This window comes from Gallus gallus, chromosome 3 (genome assembly GCF_016699485.2).
Source record: "Gallus gallus isolate bGalGal1 chromosome 3, bGalGal1.mat.broiler.GRCg7b, whole genome shotgun sequence".
Taxonomy (NCBI): Eukaryota; Metazoa; Chordata; class Aves; order Galliformes; family Phasianidae; genus Gallus; species Gallus gallus.
Window position 1 is genome coordinate 9,430,518 of NC_052534.1, and position 21,850 is coordinate 9,452,367.

The 21,850-nt window shown below is 41.6% G+C and overlaps 1 protein-coding gene across 16 annotated transcripts in view; it reads left to right on the forward strand.

Moving 5' to 3' along the window:
- EHBP1 (EH domain binding protein 1) overlaps positions 1-21,850 on the forward strand; it is a 195,532-nt gene that overhangs the window by 67,162 nt on the left and 106,520 nt on the right. For 8 of the 16 annotated variants that reach the window (XM_015278098.4, XM_046939158.1, XM_046939161.1 and 5 more), the window contains 4 exons: positions 5,875-6,056; positions 8,362-8,501; positions 14,139-14,243; positions 14,956-15,078. In XM_015278098.4, coding sequence (XP_015133584.2) covers positions 5,875-6,056; positions 8,362-8,501; positions 14,139-14,243; positions 14,956-15,078 — 550 coding nt within the window. The remainder of the gene's footprint in view (positions 1-5,874; positions 6,057-8,361; positions 8,502-14,138; positions 14,244-14,955; positions 15,079-21,850) is intronic. The other 8 variants (XM_040698583.2, XM_040698585.2, XM_046939160.1 and 5 more) reach the window with 1 other exon arrangement.

Consider the following 21,850-nt stretch of genomic DNA (forward strand, 5'->3'; position numbering starts at 1 on the left):
CCAGGCATTGCAGGAGAGGATGTGATTTCATTGTGGCCGAGTGGTGAGGGCAAGTCAAGTATTCAGGGCTCCTGAGCAGTACGACGTGCGTGGTATTGCTGCATGCATATTCTGGTACTTTACAGAGTGCCAGTCTAGAACACAAGAATGGACGTGGCTCAGCAGCTTCTTGAACTTGTCATTAATGGGAAAGAGAAATTTGCACAGCATCTCTCTCTGGGGCTGTTTAGCCTGGGGAAAAGGAGGCTGAGGGGAGGTGTTATTGCTCTCTTCCAGTATCTGAAAGGTGCTTACAGCAGCAGCAGGGTTGGTCTCTTCTCACTGGTGATAGGATGAGGGGAAATGTCTTTAGGTTGCGCCAGGGTAAGTTTAGGTTGGATATCAGGAAACACTTCTTTACAGAAAGGGTTGTGAAGCACTGGAATAGGCTGCCCAGGGAGGTGGTTGAGTCACCATCCCTGGATGCGTTTAACAACCGTTTGGACGCGGTACTCAGGGACATGGTTTAGTGGAGGATTGTTTGAGTTAGGGTAGTATGGTTAGGTTGTGGTTGGACTTGATGATCTTTAAGGTCTTTTCCAACCTGAGCAATTCTATAATTCTACAAATACTGGGGCGAGTGTTTCTCAGCATCAGTTGCCTCTCATGTAGAAGAGTATTCAGGAAGTGTTCCCATTTTATGAAACAGTCCCAAGAAGAAAGGATGGGCACATCAAGCAGTCTCACATACATTGCAAGGCTGATTATTTCAGGGTTTGATAGTTGTCTGTTCCTTACTGAGTCACCCAGCTTGCCTGTAAACTTCTTTCTATTGCCCTTCCTAAACATCAAGCCCACTTCAGGAGTGGATACCCCTCTCGAGTGGTCTAGTGATAAACTGCAAGAATAAAATTACTGTCTTGCACCTTTTTTTTTCCATTTTGCTGTTTGCCCAGAGGCTAAGAAGTTTCTTATAACAAAACAGGACCAACCCCTACTTGATGCTGGTTTGCATAGCATAGATGAATTACTGCCGTTTCTTAGATACTACTTCACTTTTTAAACTTCCTGCCTGATGCTAATCTTCAGAGATTTCTGGGGGCCACAAAGGTAGAACAGTTTGAATACGAATGGTGTGTCTGCCTGCGTCCGCTTGTTTACATCCCCCAGCCTCTCGGGACACCGATGAAATGCCGTTGGGCTGCTCTAAAAGCAGAGCCTAAGAATTCCCTAGTAGTAGCAGGTTATACTTTCTCTGTGCTTACTGAAAGTACTGTCCCCACTGATAGTGAGCAATAATGTGTTGTGCTACCAATACTTAATTCACCTTCCTATATGCACTAGTTTATATATACTTAGACATCTATGTTTTATGCTACATATATACACATGTATGTAAACATGTATTTACGCATGCATACCGAGGTATAGCCATTCCAGTGTTTATGTTTTTGGTTCCCTTCTCGGTCCTCATGTCTAGGGCTCAGATTTTCTGGTACGTGCAGCATTTTTTAAACATTTATTTCTCCCTTCAAATGCATCAAAATTCTTAATAATGTTCTGGATACCTTGAACCATTATTTGCTTTTAAACAAGTTCTCAGTACGGATCGTGCTGCCTGCATTTGGGCCTCCAAATCTCCCATCCAACTGTCTGAATTATTTTAACTGACATAGTTTCTAATTTACTCTCTCCAGTTGAGAGAGCTCCCTGTAGCTTGTCTATTTTAGCATTTAATTGATGTATACTCTCACAAATTAAATTCTGTAGTGATCCATTTTGCTCTGTCAGTGAAGCAGTGATCTTTCCATCGAAGCAAGATGGCTCTTGCAGCACTGCTGGCACCCGGCTGCTGGAGAGGCAGAACTCCCTGATTTCCTGCCCTGAGGTGTTATGGGGCTTCAGGGGCAGCGGGTGCTGTGCCAGAGGACAGCTTTCCTTGCACATGTGCAACATTTAATTAGGAAGCCAAAGGAAAGTGAAGTCCCCAAAACTCCTTTTTGTAGCCGGAAAAAAATTGCTTTGCCTAATTATTTTGTGCCCAAACGCACTGCAGAATGCTCTAACTAAAAATCTACATAGCTGTGCAGGTATTTTTAGCATTCTCTTTTGTGAAACGTTATGCTGTTGTCCTTGTTTTCTGGGATGTAGTTAAAACTCAGTGTTTCTTCGGACAAAATAATGATATCCAATTGGGAAACTTGTTATCTTTCCCATATAGGTCTTTTTTGGATAGTGTCTGTAAAGTGTTTATGCACCACTTAATGCTTTCCTGCTGGAGAGGCAGTTACCACTTAGTATCTAAATAATCAACAAAGAGGTGTTCAAGAACCACGGGGATTTGGCACTGAGGGTCAGTGGGTGTGGTGGGGGTGGGCTGATGGTGGGACATAATGATCTTAGTGGTCTTTTCCAACCTCAATAATTCGATCATTCTGTGAAAAGCTCAAGCTTCTATGGCAGTGGTAATCTTCTGACTTGCTTCCTTTGGAGGAGCCGGGCACTGTTGACCAGCAATAAGTGCCTACCTGTAATATGTGATCATCCTCCATCCAACCTCTTTGCTTTCTAACAGGAAAACAGCTTATCTAGTCTCAGTTCCTCTGTCAGTAGTTTGAGTTATGTGTGGAAATGACTTGAAGTGCTGTGGAAGGATGGCATTGGGGCTGCTCCTTGAAAACCTGTCTGTAGCTATTGAAATCCTTATTTGTCTGTGCGTGTGCTGTGGATCTGCGGGCCTCGACAGGGCTGACTGCCAGAAGATGGTTTGAAAACAGCCTCAGGAGTGGCACCAGTGGGCTCCAGCTCTGCTGGTATCTCAGATGACGGAGGTTTTAAAGCCTCTACATACATACAGAGTAATACTTAGAAATAGTGAACTACCTAAGTTTGTTACTGGCGGTGCACTTCTTTGCTAAAACCGCATGTGGGACTCCTATTGATTTTGTAACACTGCTTAGCTCTGTGTATTTCTTCGTTCGGATTCTGAAGCCCAGAACTTCAGGTTATTAGGAAGTCTTGATTATCTGTTTTCGTTTTTGTTTTGCTAACTTTCACAAAACGTGATGTGGCAACCGCAGCAGTCACATGTATGTGAAATACCTGGAGGTATGCTGAGGCTTATGCATTTTTAGCTAAGAACAGACAATTAAAATGAGAAAAGTTGAGCAATTAAGAAAAATTTGCATTGTGATTCCTGCTTTACCTTCTACAAAACTCCATGTGCTCACATGAGACAGAAGTAACACCAGATCTGACTTTTACTATTGAATTGATGTTGTGTATTTAATATCTTACCAAACGGGTTCTGTTTCAAATAGCTCATCCCAGCCAACTGCTGAAGCCGTTCCTGCATACCCTACTCAGAGGCATTTCTCTTGGATTGTTTTTTCTCTTCTGATTTAATTATTCTTCTACAAGAAGATTTCTCTGCAGTTGAACGTGTGCTAAGGAAAATAGAGCTTGAAAGATCAGAGGTTCTTCTGTTTTTCTAATGCAATAAGTTGACAAATTTAGACTCTTCTAGGCAGTTGGAGCCTGGAAAATCAACTTCTTTCTTTGGCCCACAGAGAGATTATAAAACGAATTCCTTTCTCGGGAAGATTGAACCTGATTGCCAAGTATGTCTTACCCTTCACAGCACCTCCGGATATTCAGTGCCAGGAGAATCCTCCTGCCCATGGCTGGCTTCTCCCTCCATACTGGCACACCGCTGCCTGTGCTTATCTCCCCCCTCGCTACCAGCTCACCCAAGCAGATCTCACAAAGAGCTGCTGATCACCATCTTCCCTGGCAGATCCTCACTCCGTCCTCGGTCTGTCTCATTCCCTCTCTGGTTCTGCTTGCGTGCCTTGGCTTTTTAGTCATACCTCCTTGACAAAAACAGTGGGCATCTCAGTTGTTTTATCAGTTAAGACGGTAGGAAGCAGACATGCTGCTGTTTTAAAAAGAAAGAAAACACACATTTGTTAAGGGAAAACCATCGTTTCACTAAGAACAGCTATGATACCATAAAACAGATTTTAAAGCCAGGTGATAGGTAATGCTGTGTTGTTTGCAAGCCGTAAGCTCTCGCCAACTGATAAAACAGAGGATATAGCCCGACGTGTGATAAACATTTCCTGGCCACTGTAGCCCACCATTGGAATGTTTCCTTTCGGCCTGGCTACAGGTGAGAGCATAATTCAAGTTATCCTCTCACTTCTGGTTGCTCCTCTTCCGTTTGGCAGAAAAGCACACACACCAGGATTGGCAAGGCGTTTTTTATCGTGCCCACTGCATAAATATTTGTGCACTGCACTGTATATGGCAGCTGTCTCTAAAGATGCTTAAAAAAGGCCTCCAAGAAGTTAACAAACTTCCTTTCTATTTACCTTGGGCACCATTTTCACACTGTAGCGTGAAAATTGAGACATTTGCACTATGAAATGAGTTGCTCTTAAGATGCAAGCTGCTTACATGCATTTACCTAGAGAACACGCCAACGAGAGACGCCGCATCTCTCATCGCTTTCCAAACAGACTCGGCTGTAAATCTCAGTTCTGTGTAATGAGTTGTAATGTTAGTTATTCCAAAGGTACGGCACAATGACAGATTATTGTTGTTCTTATCTGTGTCATAATTGAAAGTCCCTGATCATACTTTTCATTTTACACATTGTCAGAACCTTGGACCTTAATCTGGCTCTCTGATTGACAGTGGCGGCCGGGGAGAGAGCCCTGGTATTGTTTGTGATAGCCGGGCTGCTCGGCGTGATTCAGCTCAGAGCATTTGCATATCCTTAAGTATTTCTTCTGAGAGGGCCTAAATCCTTCTCAAGTGTTTGATGCATTTTTGAAATTCATTCATAAGGTATCTACATGCACTAATAGTTCTGTATAATATTGCTGTGCATAATCTGACAGATAAGGCTAGTTTTTTAAACAAGGTATTCTTTGGGGATGTCATATTACATTCTGACTTATTCTACTGGGCGGAAATGTCAAGTACTTTGCAAAAGGATGCTTCAGTGTTTTGATTGAATTAGTATTCTTTATTCGGCACAAATTGTCAGCTGCAATAAAAGGTAGTCGTATTGTGGAACAGCGGGGCTTTTTTGTTTTATTTTTGTTCCTGGAGCTTTATTACATATAATCATTCCTTTGCTGCTGATGCCAATATTAGACACAACGAGAGGAGATTCTCAGATGCATTTTATATTAGCTTGTCTGAATTGTTAAACTGTGAGCAGCACCTTTATCTTGGAATACTTCTTGAAATACAGCTTAGGCTTTTATCTTTCCTTATCTAGCTTTTTATTTTCTTTCCTTGCAAAGTTTTTATCAATATCTGTGGAACAATTGTCGTCCTTAATTTCAGAAGCCTGCCACTCCTGCTGGTACTTGTGCGGCACAAGCAAGAAACACCATTGCTTTGAAAAATATTCAGCCATTAGATTTGAGCACTGAACACAGATAGCAGTTTGAAACACTAACTTAATGGCTGGTACTGTTAGATACGGAAAGATGCACGTAGTTGAAACCCTCCTCTTCCATGGGAAGGCACCTACTCCAGCTTGCTAAAGGAGAGATGGCAATGTATTCCCACTTTCTTAAATGGATACCTGCTGGGGATGCTCGAGCCCTTAATGACTTAGGATCTCTTATGGAAGATCACTAATCGCAATGAAAGCCCCTTTTTCATTGCATTAAGCATGTCCTCCAGGAGCCGCCATTAGTGGCTGTGACCTAGTTTTAGAAATGAGTTCGTCTCTTAAAAGGACCATAGCAATCCTAACCGCTCGCATACTTGAGAAAGGAACGGTGCCGATTTAATCAATCTATTTTGTGTTTGAGGAACGTGCGGGTTTTAGTGTAACATCTTTGACTTCAGTTCTGTTTCTTCGTTTGCTTTCAGGAATCTCCTTCTGGCCGCAGAAAAGCGCTTGCCACCAGCAGCATCAACATGAAGCAGTACGCAAGCCCCATGCCTACACAGACAGATGTCAAGTTAAAATTCAAGCCTTTGTCCAAGAAAGTGGTATCTGCCACGTTACAGTTCTCTTTATCCTGTATTTTTCTGAGGGAAGGGAAAGCCACGTAAGTTTGTTATCTTTTTTTCTTAAAATACCCACAACAGATATCCTGTTTCATGTTGCGTTTCACAGAGCTCTTTCCATCAAGGGCTCCGTCTGTATAGAGTGACAGAATTTGAGAGCATCCTGTAGCATACCTATCATTCCTGCCATACTTATTTTCTTAGTCTGAGTCGAAGTCATTTCTTGCTCTGATTATAGTCTTATGCTTTTCAAAGACAAATAGCTTTTCCTTTACCGTTACAGACTGTTTAAGTAACAGTATCTTAAGAATATCTGCAGGTTTGAAAGCAGCAGGAGTGTACGTTTGCATGCGTGTATGTACTCATCCAACAATACTCTTAACAGACTGTAAGGGTATTTCTGTTTCAGAAAGAATGAAAGAAAAAGAAAGAGAGGGTGGAGTCAGAAGTAAGATTTTGGGTTGATCCCAAGAACAACCTGCAAAAAGAGTTAATGTGAGCACAGATTACCACTCCCCCACTCACCCATCTGGTTCTTTCCCGTATTTCAACAGCCTATGGAGTGCAAGGCATACAGATTATTTTTCCAGGTCCTATAACATCTCCTGCAATTCCAGCCAGACTCAAGATGTCAAACGCTGGCTACTTCATGTGGCTGGAGGGCGGATTGTTTGTCACCCATTCCATTTTACTCTTCCTGCCTGTCTAGTGGAGACCATAGGAATGTGAGGAAGGCAGAACAAAAAGAGGTAGATTGGAAAACTGCTGTTCTAGTGAGCTTTACGTGTTTCTTTTTTCCCCCAGAAAGGGTAATGGACTCATTATTTTGAGTGCACTTGTAGACATTGCCTGCTGTAATATATTGCACTGTAGTGCCCTCAAATTGCTGCATAAACAGATTTCCAAATCTTTGTTACAGCACACATTTTGACATTAAAAGTCCATCTTCTTGTCTGCATGCTTTGAAAGCCACAGATGCATTTATTATGACTATTTCCTCTCACTGATCAACCCTTTGGGAGAGACATTTGGAACTATCGTATGAATTTTATTCATATATGGTGAATATAGATCGATATGTAAAATACAGACATGTATTTTGAAGTACTTAACATGGTATTGCAGCTGGAAATGAGAAGGAAGAAGTATCTAACCTCTTAACTTTGGGCCTCTTAACTGTACAAGGCTCATAGTGCTTTCTGGGGCCGTGATTTGTAAAAGCTGACCCATTTGAAATTGCACATCTCTTCTTCCTGTTGATATTGATTTGTTTCAGTCTGTAGACTGCAAGTCAGGTAGAGTGTAAGTTGACAATAGGTCTTTAATATTGCCCTGAACCAGGAACCTGAAAAAAAAAATAAGCTGGTGTTTGTGAAAGCATTGTTTTCTAGTATGTGTAAATAGAGAATGTCTTACTAGTCAGGTATGTGAACACAATAGAAAATGTCCAGGCAGATGAATTTCTCCTACAAACTGCTGTAGTTGTATAAAGTGAGATTCGCTTTTATTTTAGATGTTTTATAAAGAAAACATGACAACCTATTGCTGTGTATTGCCAAAAAACATCTTTCTAAACACAGAGGAAAGGTTATAAAGTATGAAAACATAGAGGGCAGTTAAAAAGGAAGAAATAGTGCTTTGGAGACCTTTTTGTTTGTAAACTTTACATGAGCAAGTGGCATACAAAACCCGAGAAGTGACCGCTCCAAGCTGTTTGTTTTCAGTGCCTGAAAGGGCCTGCCTATCAGCTCTGTAGGACAGGTGACTCTACTAATGTGACACTTTGTCCCTGTCCTTAAAGAGTTTATTTAACCCATTAGTTATCGAAACAGGAAGATGAAACCTTGAGGATTTTGCATGAATGGAAAGATCTTTGCAACTTTTTGGCAGTTTCTTGTATTACTCCTAATACTTACTATAGAAGCACTTAGTTGTCCCGTGTAACTGCAGGTCTGGTGTGCTGATTGCTTTGAACTCTGAGTTCAAAACATTGTCCCAAAGAATTTCTGATTATAACATTTTCACTTCAACCTAAAGAGACCAGGTAAGAGTTTAGTAGCATTTCTGGTCTACAATTTGAAGAATCAGTTGTTAAATTAACTCTTAATGCAAAGCAGTACTATTTTTACCCTTTAGAATTTTGTTAATAGGAAGCTTTTCCTTCAGAAATTAATGCACTTGAGTGTTTTCTTTTTGTTCTTACTCTGTATTCAAGATCTGAGATCAGAGACTTCCCTGAAGAAAAGAAGGCATAAAAATATTTAAAGGATTTTTAATAACGCAGTAGTATGAGGTGTGGTATTAACAGACTACATTTTGATGCTTGGTTCAAAATTTGCTATTTAGGGATGAAGACATGCAAAGCCTGGCTAGTTTGATGAGTATGAAACAAGCTGATATTGGAAATCTGGATGATTTTGAGGAAGACAATGAGGAAGATGAAGAAAACCGAGTGAATCAAGAGGAAAAGGCTGCAAAAATTACAGGTTGGTTTTGCCACATGGATGGTAAAATGGAGTTGTCCGTCCTAATTGCCAGCTGTGTCCTATGGATTTTATCCTCATGCTGTATTTGTATTTTGTGTTGACTCCAAAACAAAACAGGATGTAAGATAATTTGGTTGAACAGAAACCCATAAATGAATGAAGTTTAATTTAAGTTCATTACTGTGGGTGTACTCATGCACCCTACTTTCAGGAGAGAATACACCAGGTAGGCAGCATTTTAGGGAAACAGAGAACCAGTGTGAGCAGAGGAGCAAGAGGCAGACAGAAAGGGGCCAGTAAGTGAAAAAACAAGGGAGGAGTGAAATAAGGAAGGCAGCTTGTGAAAATTAGTTACGCCATTGTTAAGTGCAGAGATTCTGCTCAGTAACATGATAATTTTAGGCAGTATAGTGCTTTTGGCTGGAGGTGTCTCATGGAAGTGAAATCAAGGGACTTCGGTGGGATTTGGCAATAAGGCTGTTTGAAGTGAGGTGGTATAACCGCATCTTAATTGCTTGCTGCTGGAAGTGCTCAGTGCCTTCAGGATAGCTGAACTAATCGACGTAAGGTCAGGATGTGATAAATTATTGGTAGAGATCGTTATCTGGTGCTGCTCCAAATGAGTTCTGTAGGAGTTCTTAGTTTAAGAGAAGAATTGGGGAACGAAAAGGAACCTTTTGAGCCAGCCTTTATGTTTGCCAGTGATCTTTTAAAATGTTGAAATAATGAGATCCTCCTCTAAGACGGAGTAGAGCATCCCAAGGAAAGAAGTGTATTGTCAGATCTGCTCTTCAAAATCCTGAGGAGCCTTGGTTGGATATTTCAAAACAGTAATTGCATTGCTTTTTTGAGCTTTTGTTGCAATTGAGAGATTCTGCCTGAAGCAGTTATTACTTAGTTATATTTACAGTTGTGAAAGGATGCAAATATGTTTTCTCCATGCTTTACATATTCAATTAAAAGTTTTTACGTGATCAAATCTTTACTTATGCTGTATTTGTGTGGTACACAGCAGATTGGAAAGTCAAGAATTAAATATAGGAGATAGTGTCTTCTTTGTCAAGGAGTGGTGAAATACCAGACTGGCCACACTGAAATCACTCTGCAAAGCCTCTCACTCCTTTCCCAGCATAACCAAAATAACTCAGCTGCATGTTCAGAACAGCAAACAGAAGCAGAGGCCGTCCTGTAACCCCAGAGAGAAAAGCACCTGAAAGAGGTGCTCCATAAAGTCTATATAAACTATTTGCAGATGTATTTTATTAAGATATGCCTGTACGCTGCTCCGAGGACTACTTCAGAAGACCTGAGTGCAGGATAGTAAATGGAAAGCAGCAGATCTTGCTCCTCAACTTTATTGTTTTTGCAGTGCTCAGCGTCTTAGCAAACCCAGCAATTCCTGAACAGGCAAAAAGCTCATGTAGATTGGACTATTGCGTTTGCTGGCCTTTGGCTCTACATAGTGACCATCCCTGTAGTTAGATGGGGGAGAGTGGGCTGTCTGACCTAAGTTAGAATTGTTCCAAGCCTCTTTCCTCCTCATACACACACTTGCTGTGTTCATTACACCGAGTGTGATGCTAAGACCTATCTTGAAGTTTCAGAGGCATTTCAGCTGTTCAGGTATTGTTGTAAAGGGCAAAATGTTTTCAACAAACATTACACTTACTCCTGGAAGAGCAGAAGCAATAAATACTTCTGGAGTTACAGTATCTGTTTGTTGCTCAGCCCCTTCTGGTGCTATTTTCTGATGATACAAGGTGAGTATTTTGTAGGTGGTCATGAAAGGAACCTGAGGAAGGGAATGTCAGCCTCAGACCTTTTCTTTTTGTGTTGGCTGGCTAACTTGTCCTGTGTGAGACAAGAAGGGTGGAATAGATATTGAAGGAGAATGGACAAGAAGAAAGATGGAAGGAGTATTGAAGGAGAATGGTTTCCCAAGCAAATGGGAGAGCCTGAAACAAAGGCAGTAAGTAAACATGGTAAATAAAATAGAGAAGATCTGTTTCAACATGTGTTAAAGGCGCTGTAAAGGTTTCTTCTGATTTCACTGTCAGTTGGAATGACTTCTGTAACAAGTAGAATCAATGGGAAAAACTGATAAAACACAAGCAGCACAGCTCAGGAACAGGGGAGAAGGGAGAGCACTGTCTCGGATAGAAAGAGGTAGGAAAATAGGAGCAAATATAGAAAGAAGGAAATGAGTGAGCAAAAGTGATTTGATGATGTAGTCTTTTTTAATTTCTTTCAAAAATAATTGTGTTCACAGGATCCCATGAAGTTAATTGAGGAAGTTACATAACCCTTTTGAAAGCTTGCTGCTCCCAACATTTTCTCATCTGTTGCCTTGTTAGGGTGTTGGCAGCCAAGGAGGCTGGAATGCCTTCACTGACTCAGAGTCCCCTGCGGCAAATCACTTTGCCCTGGTGTGCCTGTTTTCCCAACTGTAAAATGGGGATACTGGCTGGAGCTCCTCCGGAGGAACGATGGGAGGATTACGGAGTTCATTTTTGTAAGTGAGCTTTGAAAAAATAAAGTACAGGCAGTAAAGCAGAAGGGATTATTATCTTTACTTTTGACTCAAGGTCTCACAGAAATGTTGGGTGACGCCACGACCGAAACACGGTCAGTCACAAGCAGCAGCTACAGGCGGTGCTGCCAGTCTTTGCCACGGACACCGTTCCTTTTGCAGGGTACAAAAATCAATGTTTGACTTGGGCCCAAAGTTAACAATTTCAGAGATGAATAAATATATCTACACTAGGGGAACGAGACGGACCTTCTAGACAGGGCTCTAGATGGTGCAGGTGAGTTAGGAAATGCTGCTTCTCTCCCTTGATGTGTTGCCTAACATTGGGTAAGTATCTGTGCCTCTGTTTCTTCAGCTATGAAATTTTAGTGATGCAATTCTGACCTACCTCAAAAGCACTGTGGAATTTGATGTGGTCAACACAGGAGTTACTGCCATAAAGCTGAACTTAAGATGAGACCAAAAGATGTTTTTCATTCAAAGCACCGCTTCCATTCAAATAAAAATCTTGCTCCATCTCAGTTTTCGACTTCCTTGGCAACATTTCTTGTGTAAACTCTGCATGTGTAAAAACTGTATCTCCATCTAACTGTTCTAGTTTGTGTGAACATCAAAGTGATGTTTGTAGCCATGAAGTTCAACTTTGAAAATACTTCAGCTTCTCTAAACCTCCTAGAATTACCCTGTCCTTAGTTTAGAGCTGAAGACGAAACATTCCAAGGCACTGAAGAAATGTGGCTCGTAACTCACAAACCTAAGACAGTAGTAAATACATTGTTTCCCTTAATGTTTTAATTGCTAGGCTGAAGTTAATAGCTGCGTCCTGCTCCATCTGCCCAGGAGCAGGGTGACTCTCCCAGGTGCCACATGGACTGAGCGACATGCCCATGTGCGACCTGTTGCAGATGCCTGAGTCCCAGCTTATTTCAAGAGCAGGCTTCTGCAGGGCAGTATGTGTAAGCCTTCCTTCCATTTGAAAAGCCATACCTCTTGTGCTGTTCTCTGATACCTTTATTCCTCTTCTTTTTTCTGGTAGTGCCACGCTGCTTTAAAAAAAGGGCAAGAGAGAAGGAGGAGAAACACCTCTAGTGATTTACACAGCATACTTGTTGAACAAGCTAATATATACTGCTTGTAGATAGTGAGATCTATAAAAAAGATAATATAAGGCATAAATCTTCAACCTACTGTTTCCACTCTCCAAAATATGACACAAACCATTTAATATTGTAATGAGAAACACTGCAGTGCATACGGGTGTTTAGGTTGGCAGATGGGACCCGGTGATTCAGACCACATCAAAGAATTCCCTCTTTTTAAAGCTCTGAATTTAATTTGTTATTTTCTGACAATATGAGATTGAATCGTAATTGTTGTTTTTTGGTGGTTTTTTTTTTTTTTTTCTGCACATGCTGGGATAATAAATTGTACATCATGTCAGCATCTCACCCTGTTTAAAGCTAGTAATTTGTTTGTACCAGTGTTTTATAAGGTTGGTTCTGTTTTATTCGAATACAGCAAGAAGGCTTTTTGCCTTTGTGTATCTTTTGTCTTAAAAACTCTCCGTTTTTAAGTCTTAAAATTGTCTTAAAAGAGTCTTAAAAACTCTGGGGGCATTTCTGGTGTTATTTTAGGGCATTACTCTTGTTTGTCAGAGTTTAAAATAAGCAAGTGAGGGTGGTGAAATTAACTCTGTGTAGACAGCCATAAATATAATCTCATCTAAGTAGACTGTGCTCTATGATCAGGAATGCTGGCGAGGTGTGGTGAGAAGGAATTCTGCTGTGGCTTTGTCACTGGCAGAATAGGTCTTGTCCAACAGATACTGGCAGCACAGATCATTTCACTTGGCAATTTGCAGATGGGCATATCTTTGCAGAGTGGCTGGAAGATAAATTTTTAACCATGCGATTGAGATGCACTGAGGTTCTGGACTCTGCTTTTGCCTTCCGCTTCATGAAGGCATGCCATTCGGAGTTGGGTCAGCTGGCGTTGCCCTGTGGAAAAGCATGGGAAGGTCTGAGTCGTGTGGGCATCAGGGTGAGCTGGTGTGGTCATTGTACGGCTCTGTTTTCTCTCACTCTGATGAAAAAAACCCAATGGAATGTCAATGATATTCAGCGAGCAGAATCATTGCTCCCGCACAGGTTTCTTCTACCTGTTTGACACCTGGAAGGCCAATACAGACTGTCCCCTCTTGACAGAAACCTGTAACTGAGGGTCTTCAGAGATGAACTCAGCTCAGTCCCCATCATTACAGAAGCTGTATTTGTCATATGCTGTGGATGGGAGCTACTCTGGTGTGGGATCAGGGTGGAACCTTTCCCCTTGCAGCAGAAGTAAGACCTAGTCAGTTTTTATTTCTTTCTTGCACAATTCTGGAGGTATCTTGATTGGAATTAAACACTGAGATCAATAGGTGTTAAAGTTACAAGTTCATGGCAACTCACAGCTGTGCACTATGGACAGAAGGAGAAATAGGATCTCAGGGAGCGCTAAGGGTTCCTTGCATTGCATTACAGTAGAAAGTGTAGCCGATGCATGTGTTCAGTATGTGTTCCAATCGCATGGTGGTGACCACATCTTTTAGAACTATGATGTGCGTTGGGCTTGTCACTGATTGCAAATGATAAATAATCACTGTGTGCGTATAAATAAATTGCAATATGTGTGCATATGTATTAGTTTTCTGTGGCCTTAAAGGCTTGGTAGGGAGGTAAATCATTCTGGGGCTCTTTTGTCTTGATTGACAGTGGTTTAAAATTCCAGTTTTCTTCATAATCAGGGGAACCCCTTTAATTATATCTCAGTATGTCTATGTTTTGAATTGATGTACATACTCATCTTCATAAAGCTAATTACTGTTGCTGACACCACGAGTCCAGCAAGATTTGCTTATTAAATGATCACTAAAGGGTTCTACAGAGATACTTTGCTATAGGTATAGCATTGTTAAAGCTTGTTCTACGTGTATTCTTTTAATTAATACTAAATGTCTTCTCCCTTACTCTCTCTCTCTCTCTTTTTCCAGTAACAGTGTCTGTTCCACTTCTGTTTCATTAAACTGCCCTTACCTTACGTTTGTCTTGACTGGCTTCTATTTACAGAAATTGTAAACCAGCTGAATGCTCTGAGCAGCTTAGATGAAGATCAAGATGACTGCATAAAGCAAGCAAATATGCCTTCAGCTAAATCAGCCAGTTCCTCTGAAGGTCTATGAGCTTTCCTCCTTTCTTTCTGTTTCTGATTGTCTGTATTTACTGTGACCTATTGCCTTTTGACTCCTGCTTGTATTCAACTGTCAGTTTTATCTCTGTGCTTCCACCCAGCATGACTCTCAGTAATTTGTAGTGCATCCAACAGGTAACGACACGATAGAGAAAGAGACTGTCTCCTCTGCAGCTGCACTGTCATCTGATAATGAAAAGAAAATGAAAAGTATTGGAAAAAAAACAGAAAGAAAACAAACAAAACCACAGCATAAAACTTTAGTTGTGCTGTCAGTAATATTTGACCTCTCTAACTTGACAAAATGTCTCTGCTCTGATTTCACATGCACGTTACATCCAAAACTTAAAATTTCCCTCTGATCGTTACCATCTGCGTGAACCACCAAAAAGAAATTGCTGTTCAGTCTGTTAGGTGTTCTGCAATATATATTAATGAAGATGACAAAAGGCTTCATTGTTAGTCATTGATGTTTCATAATGTTTTGATCAGCAAATGGTAGTGTCATTCATTTCACTTTTTTTTTTGCCCTCCTTTGTTGTTGTACTACTGATGTTTGCTTAGCTGTTCAGTAGGTGCCATTTCATGAGACAGTATTTAGAGGGACTGTCGATATGTATGCTTTTTTTTAAGTTTGGGATGTGTTAGGTGGACAGTTTGCATCTATACTGACACAATATTCCAACTCATTTCTAGAGCTTATCAATAAGCTTAATTTCCTGGACAAAGAGGAACATGACCTGGCTGACTCTAGTATGAACCCTTTTGGTGATCCTGATGCAGCCGAATTAAATCCATTTGGAGATCCTGATGTAGAAGGTAATGCATTTGTTTTGCATAATTAATCACTTATTAAATCTGTTAAAAACACTGCGGGGTTTTTTATTTTTTTTTATTGTAGGACTACAAATGAAGAATGTTATAAATACATTTATTGCTTGAGGTACTGAGGTTGTGTCACACAATAGCAGTGATCCAGTTGTCACTGCCAAATTGGTTTGTCCTTCGAATCACATCCTTCCTTACATGCATTTGCTTTGAGGGGCTACGAGTTTAGAGCTGAACCCAGAGAGCTACTGACCTATCAGATGTCTTACTAAGTTCTTTACTATGAGAGTGGTGAGGTGCTGGAACAGGCTGCCCAGAGAGGTTGGGGATGCCCCGTCCCTGGAGGTGTTCAAGGCTGGGTTGGATGGGACCCTGGGCAGCCTGGTGTAGTACTGAATGTGGAGGTTGGTGGCCCTGCCTGTGGCGGGGGGTTGGAGATTCATGATCTTTGAGGTCCCTTCCAACCTGGGCCATTCTGTGATTCTGTGCTACTGCTCATCTCACAGACTGCACACGTGGTATAAATGAGCAAAGCATACTGTCAAGTGCCTCTGTTACGTGTGGAACAGTCTTCACTGCAGTCTTCACTGTATCACAGCTGTTCTTGGTTTGGGTTAGCTCTAATCTTCATTACTGTAGTTTAATCGTATCTCTTTCATTCTTCTTTTTTTGCTTTTATGGCTTCCTTAGTTAAGTCTTCTGGCATCACGCCTTGTACTGCATGGTAGGTGTTAATCCTCTTTCCAGACCAACATGCCTATTCTTGTTTTGTTTGGGTGAGAAATACAAGCCCTTTAAGTGTTTAATTTGTGACTTCAGCCACAAGGCCAGAAAGCAGCATCTTAGCATCCTTGCTGTCCCCAGTTTCATGTCCAGATATCTAGATTTCCATCTGCTGTCATCAGGAAAAATAATAATAATAATAATAATAAAAGCCCTACTCAAATTCTCCTGTTCAGTGCTCCAAGACTTTCTTTCCCATAAAAGATACCAAGGATTATTTGGCACCTTTGACCAAACCCAACTGCAATGGCAGTAGAAGTGAACCATACCAGGCAGGAACAGGCTAGGTGTAGCCACAGCATTTCTAATGCCAAGTCCAATGAAGATGTGTTTCAGAGCTCTAGTTTCCACCTGTGCTTACTCTTTCTCTGAACAAGTGGAAGGTTTTCTCGCGTGTTTTTCTGCCTTCTGAGTCCACAGAGGTCAGTGTGAGTGGTGCTTGTAAACCTATTAATGGACTGTGGCATTGTCCCACAGTCTGTATTTCTCAAACAGGGATATTGCACTATCCTCTGCATTTGGCCGCTGAAGCCATAAGGCCACCAGCTCAGGCTCCTTCCACTTAGGAGCTGTCTAGAGCTGTAGAAGTGAGTTGTTTCAGGTTTGTAGATACCAATGTGTATGGGTTATGTTTTGGTGTCTGAATCTTTGGGTTCTTTTCCAGCTTGCACCTCAGCTGCTAATTCCTTTAGGATCAGAGAAGAAGGCAGACCAAGGATCTAAAATACCCACTCACCTGTTTAGTTGCTCATGCACAAATTTCTCTGGGACTCAGCCTATAGTCCTTTCTTTCTTCTTTGCTCAAGAAAGAAGATCTCCCTTGTCCCTGGAGAGAGCTCTCCAAGTCCCATCCTACCTAAACTGCTGCCTTCTAAAGTCAGCTTTTCGTTCCAGAAAGCAGCAACTCTACTGATGACAAAATATGGGAACTAAGAATCATTTCCTTCTTATTGCAGAGACTGGGAGTTGGAAACTGGTTGTTTCCTGGTGTTGGAATAACTTAATGCCTCATGTCATGTTCCCAACGAGTAGCCTGCATCTGAGGCTCTGGCCTGCTTACATTCCCAGAAGACTCCCCCTAAGTATATGTCATGGTTTTTCAATCAGTTGGAGTCCCTTTAACGGTATCGCTGAAGGCTTTACTGCCGTCATAGGCAATCCTCCATTCCTCTGGATCTGCTCTGTGTACTTGGGTAGGTCTCAGGCTATTGGGTCCCCAAAGAAGTCCCATCTATACTTCTGTGGGCAGTGGTGCCGAGTTGCTGGGTGTGTGCATACCAGCTCTTCCTCCCACACAGTCACCATCACACAGCACTCAACGTACCATAACATGACAGTGATTTTGATAAACAAGGTGTCACTGGATTCTTCCTACTGTGACATAAGTGGTTTTTGTTTGGGAGGAACGAGGTCTCAGTCATGTTCGTATGAAAGAAATGGGCCTTCCTGGAGCACTGAACATTGTGGAAATCTGAAGCGTTTCAGGCTGTCAGATCAAACATGGGACATCTGGTGTGGCATTTTTAAAGTTTTTAATTTACAGTTAGTGGCTCATTGGGGACTTTAAGCCACCACAAGCACCTTTGAGAAGTGCTGGCTTTTCCACTCCAGAGCCGTCTTGTCCCTGCATTGGGCATTGGTGATGTTCATCCTCCCCGACCTGTCCTTCTTGAGTTGTGCCTTTCCTCCAGCCCTCTTCCTACAACAGAAAGTTAGGGGGTGGGGAGTAAAAGTGCTGAGACAAGTTAGTTATGACAGTTCTGGTCTTCAGCAACAGAAGGGATCTCTTAGGTATATCTATGGCTAATTGGCATATCTATACATGGGCTGCACGTAGACACTGTCATTCTGAGGACACTTCCCGTTGTTTTGGACTGCAGTTTGGAGCTGTGGAATACTCTGGAAGCCCATCTGTTCTTGTCCTACCGCAGAGAACGGCCTGGTTAGTTTTCCATTTATTAGCAGATGTAGTCCCTCTTAGTTTAGGATACTACTTCTTCTCGGAGACCTCAGTGCAAGTTTTACTGCTGCTGTCTCTTGTCTTTGGAGGCAATTTGAGACTATGTCCACTTGTTTGTTTTTGCATCCTTCAGTGAATGGGACCTATTTGGTGGCCACCCCAGGAGCCTGGGAGCACGACAGAGGTTCAAGAGTTTAAGGCAGACTCTCTCCTACAGGCTTAAAGAGTCACATTACCTGTTTCACTTGTCTTGTGATCAGCTTAAATCGGGTGATTAACTTTTTATGCATGCAGGGATGAAGTATTTTTCTATCCACTACACGTTAGTCTGCTTTATCTTTTTATATGAATGATCCAGAATCTTGAATTTAGGTTTTATGTGAAAGATCAGAAGCTCTCAATGACATTTGTAACATAACTTCCCCAAGATGGGCGGCCACCTGGAGCCTCATTTCCTGAGTCCTTTGCCATCAGAGGCTATAGAAGGCACCACGTGCCACTTGGCAGAACAGTCCAGAGATATTCCTATCAAGCCAATACCTTGAGTGCTTAGTGAGAGTGCTTGCAGTCACCCAGCATATGAATATGTATGCGCTGACAGTCACTCAAAGAGAAAGCAGAATTGCTTGCCAGTAGGTGCTTGTTTCCTAGACAGATATTTCTTGTGCCTGTCCACAGATGAGCTGCTTTCCCTCTACCTTGCTAATCCCATAATCACCTAACCTTGGGAATGAAGGGTGGAGAGAAACCAAAGGCGCTGAGTGCTCCCAGCATCTGTGTGTACACTGTGGGTGCTCTGCATGGCAGAGGGCTTCAGCAAGCTGCCTCAAGGTACTGCTGTGGTTTAAAAAGTCCTTGGTGTAAGTGATCATGCACAGTAGAGTTAACATGCGCATGAACAACTTGCCTTAAAAGATCCTCAGAAATCTTTCAATGCATCTTCTGGCTGACATGTCAAATTGAGGTTTATCATCTCTGTATCTACTAGGTCAGCTAGATGTTAGAAATCTGAAGAATCAAGAGCAAAATCTTGTCCAGAATACATTTCTGCAGCTTTTATACTAGCCAATAATATGTTGATGATCATCTGAAGTCTGCCTTTTGGATAGTCTCTTAGTCCCATTACAACAGAACTCTACAATCAGATAACTTTTGTGCAAAATATTTTACATGTGGAGGGCAACGTAGCCAATAAATGCAAATAGGAAACCACAGAACACTGTCAGCATCCCCAGAATGTTTTCTAACTAGATGGGGATTCTGCTTTTGAAGTTGTATATGACCGATACACACCTGAGACATGAGGGTAGCTATTTTCTGCCACTGCATCCCCTTTTAATTTAAAACAGCATTTACTTCACCAGTGCATTTCTTTATCCTGTGCACAGACTTCTGAATTCACTGCAACGTGCATTACAGTTCAAATGAAAATAGTACTGTTTTGCAATACCAATACCCACCATCCCTATAGGATAGTCCTAAGGGGAGCAGCACAGGAACCAAGATACAGGAGAAAAGATTACTCTTTTTATGTTTCTTAATGAGATGTAGTGTCTCGCTGGTACTGGCTAATAAAAGTAGGGGAGTATCATCAGTGGTTTGTAGGAATGCCAGTCATTGTGCTTTCTAGAAGTATTGGGAAGTAATGTTTTTATGGTGCTTGTTCCGCTGCACTCACATCAGCGTCGTGTCTGTGTGCCTGCCAGTAGTGCAGCAAGTGGCATAGCTAAGTATCTTTCACATGTGGCTTCTTCTTTCATCTTTTGCCAAAGGGGAAAGTTGTGTGTGTGTAATGTTTTGGTGGGGGTTTTGTTTGGTTCTGAGGAGTGTGTCACAATATGTTTGTGTTACAAAAGGCAAGTGGTTTGAAGGGCAGGGTGATTTTTGGAGATCCTCTGGGAACTAGAAGGCTGATTGTGCAGATAGGCAGTGCCACTCAGGGTAATTACTATCACAGGCAGTCTTTCTCAGTGCAGTTAGAGCAAGAACTGTCTTCAGAGTCTGGCACAAGAGCAGATGGTGCTGCTGCTGTAGTAATATTCTACCTGTTCTCTTGTCACTCCTACCCCTGTGGCTTTATTACTTAACCATGCAAGATTACCAATGGAGTGCCAAACTGCAGATGTAATTTTTAAATCTGGGTAGAGAGCTACAATTAAATAATGACTTCAGGTAGCAACTGGAGTCCTGAGTTTTCCTTCAGCTGTGATTAATGATGGGGAGAGCAAGAAGACAGCTGGTGAGTTGTTAGTATAAAATCAGCCCAAAGAAGGAAAGAAGCTGCTTTTTAAGTTTTAGAGGGACTCACAAAGCAGTGACCAACACTTGACATGAAAGGCAGACCTGAAGGTTCTAGTTGGATTCAGAAGAGGGAACGCTTCCCCTGGCTTTTTGGGGTTTGTTCTTTGCTCTGCCTGCTGGCAGCGAAGCACAATGGGTGCAAACCCCCCAAACCATTCTCTGCTAGCTGGCTAATGAGCCTCTGGGCTCTGCCCTCCAATGGAGGATGAGGTCCTTCCTTCTGTGGGAACAGCTGAGGAAGCAGAGTTAAAAAATGGTGTCCTGGATGACAGGAAGAGAGAATGAGGAGACAAGCTAAGTGGTTCTGGAGAGCTTCTGTAAGTCCTGCCTGTAAAATTCTTAAAAATGATGTCTTTAAAGGCTCCTTTACATTTAGCCTATGTGCAGCATTTTGTGACACCTGTTAGCTAATAGTAAGCCTGAGGTCTCAGTGCTGATCCACAGCATTCTGTGTGTGAGGTCATACCTGTAGTTACCACTGAGTTAATGAATGCAAGAAATAAACTTGCCCTGGTTAGGGTTACAGCACTTGATCCACAGTGTTGAAATAGAAAGAACTGCAAAAACCATTTGTGTTGCTCCTTAAAATCCGTCATCTTTAAACAAAAATTTAACTTGCTTCCAAGAGCCACTTGTAACCAGATTGAAGATGGAGGCTTGCTATTCAGTTATAAGGGTGGTTTCCCTGAATGTTTTTAGTGTCAGGAAATTCTACTGACGTTCTTTTCAGTAATAGGTTCCCCCTTTTTAAACCACAACGTATGCATCCTAGCACAGTGGGTTAATTGTATGAACAGTACTTTGAATGCCACATGTGAGTTATCAGGAAGTTTTGCTCAGATAAGATAATGTGTATTTATCAACAGATCCATGGGCAGGTGTGGTCATTCGTCTTCTAATACGCAGTTGTAGAGGTATGTGCAGTAGTTGTAGAGGCTGCGCACTTCCTTGATAAAATATTTCAGGATTTGAAATAACTTTAATCAAAACAAAAGGTTTTTGATGAGCAGTTCAATTTGAACAACACATACATGGGCCACCTTTCTGTGTTGCATTTGGTTACTCCAAGTCTACATTAGGTTACTGCAGACATTTAAGCACCAGTGCTTGGCCTCGTTCATCAATGCACTAAACATGTAGGTAACATTGGAGCATCACCCACGACTGACGTGAGCTTCTAGTCATGCATTTCTAGACAGTAAACATGGGGATTTAGCTCACCTGATTTTAGATATTAGCAATGTGAACCTGTCCTGGTTAGCTGATTCTCTAGCGTGTCTAAGAGAAGAGAGAAACAGAAGGTGCTAAGTGGTAAGGCTTAACCAGTTTAAATGGTAACAGAACCTCTTTTTTTTTTTTTTCAGATTTTGCTAAGGCTATTATTGCAGCCCTGTTCTTTTAGTTTTTTCTACTGTTAGAAGGATTAACTAGATCTTTTTATAATATGCTTTGACAGCGTAAAGGCTGTTTGGCTATTAGGCATAAAAATAGTTTTTTCTGATCTCACCTTATTTCCTGTCATCCCATTTCAGTGCAGTGACTACTCTGCACTCCTTTTCATTCTCTTTTTGACTCCAGCTTTTGATGTGAGACTATGATAGCTGCATTCTGAAAGTGAAGTTAAATATAAGAACAAGATCATATGGTATACAAAAAAAGATAGGTGTAAGTACTGTATGTATTGCTTCTTTAATAAGAATCCAATAAGTTGGACCAAGT